Here is an 11390-nt window from a genome sequence, read left to right on the forward strand (position 1 = left end):
AAGCTCTATTCACTAGGTAGGTATAGAGGTGGCTTTTTGTCAAGATATTATGGGAGCTCTTTGGGGACATGCACTACTTTATGCTTATGAATAATTTTTCAGGTGAGTGTATTCATCAAACTTGTTTACAACATGCAACATCCCATTTTATTATTCAATTTACAATATTTAAAAATATTAAAATAGACACATGAAATATAGAATTCAGTTAAAAAAATAAAATTTTACTTTGTAAGAAAATTCTGGAAGACATAGAAATTACTTGAAAACAAAAACAAAACAAAGAGACTTGGAAGAAAGAGCACCTTAGAATATATTAGTCAATAATGAAATTCTGCCTTAAAAATTGTATATAAAATATTAATTATAAAATTTGAAAAATGTAATACAGTCTTTCCTAACCATAATCATCTATAAAATTTTTTGAAACTTGAAAATAAAAATTTATTTGGGAACTTACGTAGGTCTTCAGCAAAGTAAAATTAATATTGCTATTGGTGAGAATATGGATAGATCCTGAGAATATTATTCTAAGTAACATTAGTCACACAGAAAAATTCAAGAACCATGTCATTTCACTCATATCTATACTAATAAAAGAGAAAAATGGTAATTGGCGTATGAGCTACCCTTTTCATTGGCTAATCAGGGCTATATGCAAATTAACTGCCAACTATGATTGGCAGTTAACTGCCAACAAGATGGCGGTTAATTTGCATATGTAGGCACAATGCAGGGAGGCGAAAGGGAAAGCAGGAAGAAGCCCCCTGCCACTGACAGTGATCGGAAACCCAGGGGGGAGCTAAGAGCTGGGGGGCAGGGCAAGGCGGCCCTGGGGCCGCCTTTGCCCTGCCCCCCAGCCATGATCGGAGAATCAGGCGCCTTTGCCGCCCTGGCCAGTGATAGCAGGAAGTAGGGGTGGAGCCAGCGATGGGAGCTGGGCACGGTCGAAGCTGGCAGTCCCGGGAGCTAGGGGTCCCTTGCCTGGGCCTAAAGTGGAGCCCACAATCGCGGGGCCGCTACAGCTGCGGGTCCCTGCTGCCGGACCCGGACGCCTCAGCCAGAGGCGTTAGGCCTGGGCAGGGGCAGAGCCTGCAACCGCGGGGAGCTGGGGGTCCCCTGCCCAGGCCTGATACCTCTGCCGGAGGCCTCAGGCCTGGTCAAGGGGCCGATCCGGTGATTGGTGATCGGAGGGTGATGAGGGTCAACTCCTCTGGCCAAGGCATAAGCCTGGGCGGGCAGCTGAGCCGGGGATTGGGGGGATATGATGGTCCCCTTGCCCAGGCCTGAAGCCTAGGTCAGAGGCGTCAGGCTTGGGTGGGGGGTGGAGCAAGCGATCAGAGGGAGATGGGGGTCCCCTGCCCATGCATGATTCCTGGGCCAGAGGCCTCAGGCCTGGGCGGGGGCCAGAGCCAGTGATTGGGGGGACATGGGGGTCCCCTGTCCAAGCCTGACACCTCTGGCGGAGGCGTCAAGCCTGGGCAAGGGGCCGATCAGGTGATCAGAGGGTGATGGGGGTCTACGCCTCTGGCTGAGGCATCAGGCCTGGGCAAGGGGCAGAGCCAGCAATCGGAGGGGTTTGGGGGTCCCCTGCCCAGGCCTGATGCTTGGGCCAGAGGCATCAGGCCTGGGCTGGGGGCAGAAGCAGTGATGGGGGGAAATGAGGGTCCCCAGCCAAGGCCTAACACCTCTGTCAGAGGTGTCAGGCCTGGGCAAGGGGCCGATCCTGCAATTGGAGGGTGATGGGGGTCAATGCCTGAGGGCTCCCAGTATGTGAGAGGGGGCAGGCTGGGCTGAGGGACACTCCCCCCCACACACACACCCAGTGCACGAATTTCGTGCACCAGGCCCCTAGTGTGGGGTATAAAACTGAAAGCATCAAAGATAACAAACAGGACAAACAAAAATTCATAAACACAGACAATAGTATGGTAGTTACAACAGGGAAAGAGGTATGGGAGAAAATAAAGGGTAAAGGGAATACAAAATATTATATGGTGTTTGAAGGAGATTTGACATTGGCTGGTAAATAAACAATGCAATATGCAGATGATATATTTTAGAATTGTACACTTGAAACATAAATAATATTCCTAACAAGTATCACCCAAATAAATTTAATAAAAATAATTATATATCACCCAGGGTGTATTGGTAGCACAAAAATTATGTTTTACAAGAAATTATAGAGATGGAACAAGATCAAACGTTTAGTACATTTCGGTCAAAAATGTTAAAAAATAGTATATATTATGCTACAAGAAGGAGTGGTCTGCAGTAGGGATGGGGCAATTGAATCCGATCCTTTGGTAAACCATCAAGAGGTAAGAGTAAAAAGAGAAGACATTGTGTATGATCTCTAAAGTTAGATGTCACAAAGGAGAAGAGACACCATTAGGTGTGTGAGGATGAAGACCGTGTAGGGGGTACACATGGAGAAAAAAACAAACTATTCAGTCCAGGAAAACATCTGGGTAAGTGGAGCAAATAATGAAATGCTCAAACAAAGATTTCAGTCTTGCTAGAAATAAGGACATATGATTAAACAAAATATTCATGAAAACTGTTTAGTTTAGGAAAGGTAAAAACAAAAAATGATCTTCTATGTATACATTTTCTATGTATACATTTTCTATGTATACATTTTCTTTACTCAGTCTGTTCCCAAGAGATATGAGGACTCACCAGGGCTGAGACCTTAATATTTTGTTCATTACTTTAAACCAAGACCTTAACCAGCATCGGGCAATTTAGGATGTGAAATAAATATAACTTATTTTGAATAAATGAAGCAATTAATAAAGCTTTATATAAACATTTAAAGCTTCCTTCTATCTTTTTAAAAAACAACAACACTGTACTCTAAACAAGACTTAAAGGCATGGAGTAGGTTACAGTTGATAGCTGAAAAAACCTGAATGGCTGGTATTGAATTATAAAATTGATATGTAAGACCACATTGCCATTGTAGATTTTTTCTTTGGTGTACGATAAAACTTCCATTAGTAATTTTTTCTAAAACACAGATATTTTACTTTTACATTGTTTTGGTTTCTTTAAAAAAATATTCCTACCTAAATAAGTGGTTAGATTGACAACTATACTACCATTTCCTCATTTTGCCTTTCACAGGACTTGAGAGCCATGAAGGTCCTCATCCTTGCCTGCCTTGTGGCCCTTGCACTTGCATCAGAGGTAATAAAAAACGCTAAATGATTAACATGTAGTGAAATATTATCCCACGTGTAGAGAGCAACATCAGCAACATTTTAAATGAACATAGAAAGCTGAATTTCAACAGATTTTTTTGTTTACTTCCAAGAAAATAATTTATATTCACTGATTATTTCAACAGAGTCCTGTAGGACCATAAATCTGGTTTAAATGCTTTCTACACCACTGGGCAACCAGTTGCTAAAGAAAAAAACAAACATCAGGCAAAAGGAGAAGAAACACACAGAAAAAAAGAGTAATATTGCACAAATACAATTGCATGCATGTGCAACCTAGATAAACATATCAGTGATGAAACTGATGTACCTCTTACTCTGGGGCATTGGGCCAAATCCTACCCGTGTCTACTCAAAGAAATCCAGGGGGTGGAGCAAAGGCAATATTCATAATCATAAGCATAATGAAAATTGTTTGATACAAATTCAAATAACTCCCTTTCTGTTACCCATCAAAAAATTTTCTTCATTTATTTTAGTGAACATAATACAACAAGCAACATTTAATAGACCCTAATTTTCTCTTTCACTCTGTTCCCTTCCAAAGACAAATAGGAGAATAAAATAGGTAAAATAAAATTATTCCATTATAGTTATCAAATATTCAAGACATAAAACACAAATATTTTACAAGGATCTCAAAAGATATATAACATTTTTTATTTCTTAAGTTTGTGAAGGAGATAGCTCTGCATAAAGAAGGAAAAATGAGTCAGCTATAAAAACTAAATGGTGGTGTTGTTGTTTTTTCTCTTTACAGAAGAAAGAAGTCCGTGTATCCAGTGAGGTAAGATATTTTATTCAGAGAAAATTTTTCCAACCATACATAGTAGCATTCTACCCTGGCTGGTTTGCTTGAAGTGGCTGGAGGCTCATCCCATGCAGCACAAGGTTCCGGGTTCAATCCCTGGTCATGGTGGATGGGACGCAACTTATACATGTTTCTCTCCCACATCAATGTTTCTCTCACTCTCAAATCAATACAAAAAAATTCAAAGAAAGTAACAGTCTTTGATGATCCAGTTGTTGATTTTGCATTTTTTCTTTACAGACTGTAGAAAGCATTTCTAGCAGTGAGGTAAGACAATGTTCATTTGAGGGAATTTTCCATTTGGACAGTAAAATGCTAGCAACTCTTTATAATGTGTTACTTTAGGGCACATAAGTCAATGCAGCTAGTTCAGACCTAAATTCTGATGTAAATTTCCATTATATGTTTAAGGAAAAAATAAATGTCTACAGAATTCCCTATTCTCTATGCTTTTTATGCTAGCTGCTACTTGAACCTTGTCACTTGCCCCACCCCCTTCTTTAAGTGAATGCTACACTCCTTTTATATGACTGGAGCTCTCTCCACACTGACCCCATTCACTGTTTTGATATTCATTGAGCACCTTCTGTGGATTAGATATCGACTAGGAGCTATGGTACAAATTGAAAGCAGATGCCCATAGGAAAGAATTGCAATATAAGGGGTGGGCAGACATGCAAATGGACATATTTTGTCATTACAGGAGTCACTTTAGTAAATCAGAGCAGTGAGACTTAGTTTTATTCTTCAGTCTGTCTGGGAAGGTCAGGTAGATATTTACACTTGCACCACTTTTGGAAGTCTGTCACCTGCTAAGTGGTACTTGGGTTATTTTATCTCTTCATAAAGGTTATCAGATCCTTAGGGAAAGTATTTTACTTTTTATAATTTATTTGAAACCTAAACATAACAAAGGAACTAAGAATATGAACAGAATGTATTAATAGTTGTTATGATTTCTTATTAATGAATTTTATTCTTTAGAATCAGATGGCGTCTTAGAGATCATTTGTTGTCATAGGAAGGGAACATAGTGAGGGAAAATTAGTGTCTATTAAATGCTTCTTGTACTATATTCACTAACTTTTCTTTCTTGACTGCATTCATTTGTCTTGTTTATAGAGCAGACTTGTGCAGAACAGCGTAACATATAAGTTTCAGTAATTATGCTGTGTTTTTCATTATATTATCCAGTAAACTGTCAACATTAGCCTATTAAATGCCTTCATATTCTGATTCATATCGGCAAATAAAAATTTTCCATGAAAACTTAACCTAGTTTCATTTTTATTTTTCTGAAGGAATCCATTACCCACATCTATAAGGTAGAGCTATTTACTTATTTATTTATTTATTTATTTATTTATTTATGTATTTATTTATTTATGTATTTATTTATTTATTTGGTTAATAATATCATATAGACCTCAAATATATGTTCCTATGATACATGACCTGTTTATAGCATTGTGTGCCCATCACCCAAAGTCCAATAATTTTCAATCACCATATATCTAGGCCCATTATCCTTTACTACCCTCCAACACTCTTCTCTGGTAACCACCTTACTATTGTGTGTATGTTTGTATGAATTTCAGTTGTATATCACACATAAGTGGGGAGACATAATTAAATGTACATATTTTCAAAATATTCTACATTTAATTTTTACAGATTATTCTATTTCTATTCATGTTATTTTTTTTAGCAGAAACCTGAACAGTTTGAAAATGAGAAACAGCAACAAAGAGAGGTAATTTGTTCATAATGAGTATATTCAAAAAAATTGTTATAAAATATAATCCATACAAAAGATGGGCATGCTCAGTCTAAAGAATTATAATAAAATACTACCAAGCATGGGGATTATAACATTATAAATATATTTTAAAGATATAAGTGCATATTTAATCTCATAATCCACTTGGAGAATATAGACTAAATACTTTAGAATAATCATTGATTTGCTCAATTTATGTTTACCATAATGAACACTAGTAGATACATTTTCAAGTTAGAAACAGGTTTCCTTATTCTCAAGATACATAGGTGACAAAAGAAATGGTAAGAAAATATGTCATATATCTGAATCTGATCATTGATTAGCTATTTAAACTTGACCCCAAGTTTCTTTGTACTTCCATTTCTTCAACTATAAACTGAGAATATTAATAATCCCTTAGGGTTGATGAGCTGGCACACATTAAATACACAAGGGTTTACTTTAAAATTGTGTATTTTATATTAACATTGATGAATACATTCATAAAAGACTTTGCATTACACAGAGGAGAGAAGTGATATACAGAACAACTGAGTACACAATTGTGCGACAATATCACACAGTTATAAGTTGCAGAGCTTGCTTAAAAATATAGATCTTCTTGGATAACAAATAATTATTTAATTGAAATACATGTGTGGTAACATATCTACTTGTAACATTTCAGCTTCATGTTTTGTCAGTGACTTGGGTTTGGTAATACAAGAAATATTTTTCTAAATAAAAATGAATTTACAAAATGATGCCTCCTTAAAGACTTACCATAATGACTATCTACTAAATAAACTAGTACTAGAAGTTAGCTGGTGTTGAGTAACTCCTTCAATTAAACCACAAGTTAAGATTTACTTTTCGTTAACACACATAGAAGTAAATCTTGGAAACATTCCTCTAAGTCTTTTTAAAATTAACTTTCATTACATGAAACATTTTGGTTTACTTTTACACCATGTTGAGAAGTTCATGCCTTCTAAGTACCAAACTCTGCAGCCATCCACAGTATTACAGGGAACTCAGAAAGGAGAAACAAGCTTGAAATTCCCAACCATTGGATTTCAGTTTGATCTGGGTCCACCTATGAAGGGGGTGGATTAATGATAAATAATTCAATGAGTATTTAACTCATTTTCACATGACGCCAAATAATTTTTTAACCAGCATAGGTAAATGATTTTCCTTCTCTCTTTCACTCAGGATTCCTCAATAGAGAGGAGGTTAATTCATCATGAATGACAATTATAGCTGAATCATGGACACAAAGATTCTTTCTTTTTTTCCAGGATGAACGCCAGGACAAAATCCACACTCTTGTCCAGCCACAGCCTCTTTTCTATCCTTATGCTGAGCCCATGCCTTACCCTGTCCTTCTAAAAAACATCCTGCCTCTTGCCCAGCCTGCTATGGTGCTGCCTCACCCTCAGCCTGAAGTGATGGAAGTCCCCAATGCTAAGGAGACCATCATTCCCAAGCGCAATGTGATGCAATTGCCCAGATCTCCAGTAGTGCCATTTCTTCAGCGCCAGATCCCAAACCTCACTGATCTCAAAGCACAGCTTCCTCTGCCTCTGCTCCAGCCCTGGATGCCCCAGATCCCCCAGCCTCTTCTTCAGACTCCCATGCTTCCCACTCAGCCCCTGGTCTCCCTTCCTCAGTCCAAAGTCCTGCCTCTTTCCCAGCAAGTGCTGACCTACCCCCAGAGAGCGATGCCTGCCCAGGCCCTTGTGCTGAACCCACAGCTTCTGGTTGACCCTACCCAGGCATTCTACCCTGCGATGCAACCTATTGCCCCAGTTTACAACTTACAACAAGTAAGTCCTACTTTATGAACTCTGTTTTCTCATTCATGATGTGTATATGGTTGTAGAAGAAGTGGGAGATCCCGAATCTATACTTATAATAGGATAATATGCAAATTGGTCTGGGATGTTGTCATGTAACAACTGAACAGCAGGAGGGCAGGGCAGTGAGCTATGTGTGGCAGAGAGCTACAGGAGGGCAGAGAGCTACAGGAGGGTGGGGCAGCAAGCTATGTGCAGTGGAGAACTACAATTGGCGGTGGGTGGGGTGGCCAGCTGAGGCAAACGTCAAAGAGCTAGTCGTGCATGGATTCATGTGCAGGGCCACTAGTCAACGAATAAATGAAAATTAAATAGACCTCCTAATGCATGTAGTTGACATCAGGCATTCTCAACACTAGTTATGAAATAAAATAACCTAGAAAACTTGTTTTCCCCCAAATTCCAATGCCTAGGTCTGCTCACAAAGGTTTAGAAATAAATCTTCTGATTTTCTATGTAGAAGATACTGAGTATTTAGAAGAAATTATTTCAAAGATTCTGATTTATTTGATGTCTAGAGAACATAGATAAAGAGGATTAAAACATACTAAATTCAGAATTCAATTTGGGAATCTGAATGTTGAAATGAGTTTAATTATATTCTTGTGTACATCTATTCTCTACATGCTTTAATGCACATCCTGTTTGTGATATTTGTACATGTGAGGGCAAACAATTGATATGCTTATTTTATTACTCATCAAATTTTTATTTATTGGTTAATTTTTGTGTCTAATGTAATTTAATTTTCCATCGCCATTTATTCCCCCTTACCCTCTTTCATTTTTCATCCCCTCCCACAACCACTGAATTTTTAGAAGTATTACTGCCAAAAATTCAATTGTACATTTATCTCTCTCTCTCTTTCTCTCTCTCTCTCTCTCTCTCTCTCTCTCTCTCTCTCTCTCTCTCTCTTTTAAGGTTTAAGAGGATTTCAATGTTAATGTTTGCATCTCACTTTTGGTAAGCTTGGGGAAATGGAGATTAGATTGATTATTCTTATAGTTAATACATTCTCACATTACATTGTTGTGAATAAGACCAAGGTAGTGACAGACTCCATCAATATACGAAATTATTTATTAATTATCAGTGTGTCAGGGACATCAACATACTTGACTATTATGTAATCTCCTGGAGTTGTGTATGTTTTATTTCATTAACGATAGTTGTGTTATGACAGATTTGAATGGTTTGTTTTTAGGTGCATATGTCCTTATGCTTGATTATCATAATTTTAGAGAAAACTGAAACCAGCTTCTTCTACATTTGTGTAATTATTTATGAGCTCTTAAAAAGATGAACGTGAATTCTCATTTCTATCTTAGGCTTCTTAAAATTTAATGATTTTTTAAATCATATTTAAAATTGACATATTATCTTTTAACTTGTGGGTCAAAATAAACTTATTTAGTCTCAGTCTGAGGTTGAAAAAGAGGAGAGAATATAACTTTGAGATTCTTAAGATACCAATTTTTTACTTATTATGTTAAAGTAGATAGTTCACTAAAAAAATTTCAAGTGAGATGCTACTTGGTCTTAGGAGACTTATATGCAAGATAGGGCACAACATGGTACATTGGTAATAAAGTTCCTCTAATGAATTAGTCATCCCAAAATTATAAATGGAGAGAGATGTATGGTTATATCATAAAACATAACTAATTCTTTGTATGTTTGTTTTCTATTCCATAGAATTGACTGCAACTGGAAATGTGGCATCTTTTCAATCTTTGTATCATGCAATCAAAAAAAGTAATAATGTGTAAATTATTCTACATGAAAAAATGTATTTCTTTTTTATTTTATGTATTATGTAACATTTATCTTAATTTGAATTGGACTCATAACCTCTCTTTTCCATATTTTAATTAAAAGTGTATCAAAAGTTTCAGCTTTGGGTTGGAAATACCATAACCCTATCAATAATATGTATTCAAATATTTTCTGGAATTGTACTTATTATTACTATTTCCTAAACAGTCATTTCAATAAATTAATCCTTTATGCATATTATTTTTCCTGTCTTTATTATAATCTTTCAAACTTAATTTTTTTTAATATTAACTTTAGATTATTACTCTCATTAAAAATAGCCATGAAAGATTAAAATTAAATGGAATGCTGTGAATTGAATATTAAAAGATATCTAAAAGTAGAGGGAAAAGGTAATCATATGCTGTTTGATCTAAAAAGACTTCGTTTACATCTATAATCCCAGTTAAATCAGTACACCTGTGCTTTACACCGTCTAAGTACCCAGCATCAGATGTCAAATTCTATGGTTACCCTAGAAAAAAAAGATTCAAATGTAAAATCAGATTCACAGCTCCGCAACATAGCAGCTAAGTTGTGCCTTGAAAGTTACTTGATTTTTCTGGAGCTTCATTTTCTACGTCTATAGAAGCCAATTCAAAGGGTTTTATTGAAGTTTGAATGTGATTAGTGGACTGCACAGTATATGATTAGTGTCCCTTGTTGTTACTTGACTTATCAGAGCAGCCAGAGCCAATACCACAATCAGTAAGAGGTGGGTTATGTGATTTTTGCCAGTAATGCCCAAGAACCAAAAACTTACAGAAAGCTCTGATATTCATTGTCACTGACAGTGGAGTAATTGTTTCCTTGTGATGAATTATTTCTCTACCAACTCCTGCACTGCACACTCAACTCCATCCATTTGAGTTTACACAAAGATTCATCTCTAGTACTTATTCCCTCTTTGCTACATTCGCAATGTTTTCCTAACCTTTAGGATCAAAAGTACAAACCAAACATACTGTCCTCAACTTTTTCCCATCAAATCATATCCTTACTGGAACCACTTGTCTTTCCAAGGTCAACAACAACTTTCATCTTGCTAAACTGTGCTCATATTAACCATCCTCTTAGTGCTATTTGGTAGACTTGATCATCCCTTCTTTTTTGAAATATCATACTTCTCTCTTCATTTGAAATCCTAAGGCTGTCAAAACCCTTGGTTTCTCTCTCAACTCTCTCTCTCTCAACTCATTTATTTGCAATCTCCCTTCTATATAGCTGAGATTTTCTTTCCAGCTACCTGCTAAAAGTGAAATAGCTTCCCGTTCAAATATGACTAAAGGCAATATTTTGCTTAGTACTCTAGTGATTTTAGGTAAACTTCATGGATTAGATTTTCTTTTAGTACAGAACATTTCACAATTAAAATGAGATTGCTGCCTGACTGGCGTGGTTCAGTGGTTGAGTGTCGATGTATGAACCAGGAGGTCATGGTTTGATTCCTGGTCAGGACATAGGCCCTGGTTACAGGGTAGATCCCCAGTGTGGGGGATGCAGGAGGCAACTGATCAATGATTCTCTCTCATCAATGTTTCTCTTTCTCTCTCCCTCTCATTTCCTCTTTGAAATTAATGAAAATATATTTAAAATATATAAAATGAGATTGCCTAGATGATTTCTTGCCCTTTGAATAGCCCTCCAGTTATGTCATGACCTGCTTTCTTTCATAATCATTGTCCCAGAAGATTATAAAATAATACTGTATAGCTTTTAGTTAAAAATATTGGCAGTCTGACTGGGTATCATCAACAAATCAACAAACGACAAGTGCTGGAGAGGATGTGGAGAAAAAGGAACACTTGTGCACTGCTGGTGGGAATGCAGACTGGTGCAGCCACTATGGAAGACAGTATGGAGTTTCCTTAAAAAACTGAAAATGGAACTCCCATTTGACCCTGTGATCCCAC

The 11390-nt window shown here is 37.0% G+C and overlaps 1 protein-coding gene across 1 annotated transcript; it reads left to right on the forward strand.

Annotated features, from left to right (window-relative positions):
• Positions 1 to 3144: 3144 nt before the first annotated feature.
• On the forward strand, positions 3145 to 10066 carry LOC132239831 (beta-casein-like). The gene is made up of 7 exons (XM_059706815.1): positions 3145 to 3195; positions 3991 to 4017; positions 4282 to 4308; positions 5343 to 5366; positions 5750 to 5794; positions 7105 to 7632; positions 9884 to 10066. Exons 1-7 carry the CDS (start codon positions 3145 to 3147, stop codon positions 10064 to 10066), a joined length of 885 nt encoding a protein of 294 aa, XP_059562798.1.
• The last annotated feature ends 1324 nt before the right edge of the window (positions 10067 to 11390 follow it).

The sequence above is a fragment of the Myotis daubentonii genome, chromosome 1 (assembly GCF_963259705.1).
Source record: "Myotis daubentonii chromosome 1, mMyoDau2.1, whole genome shotgun sequence".
Lineage (NCBI taxonomy): Eukaryota > Metazoa > Chordata > Mammalia > Chiroptera > Vespertilionidae > Myotis > Myotis daubentonii.

Bases quoted from the DNA above. Each gene is read 5' to 3' on its own strand.
- LOC132239831 (XM_059706815.1), top strand. From the start codon at position 3,145: ATGAAGGTCCTCATCCTTGCCTGCCTTGTGGCCCTTGCACTTGCATCA. The intron at 3,196-3,990 runs GTAATAAAAAAC...TTCTCTTTACAG, and splicing joins CCCTTGCACTTGCATCAGAG to AAGAAAGAAGTCCGTGTATC. The intron at 7,633-9,883 runs GTAAGTCCTACT...CTATAATCCCAG, and splicing joins CAGTTTACAACTTACAACAA to TTAAATCAGTACACCTGTGC.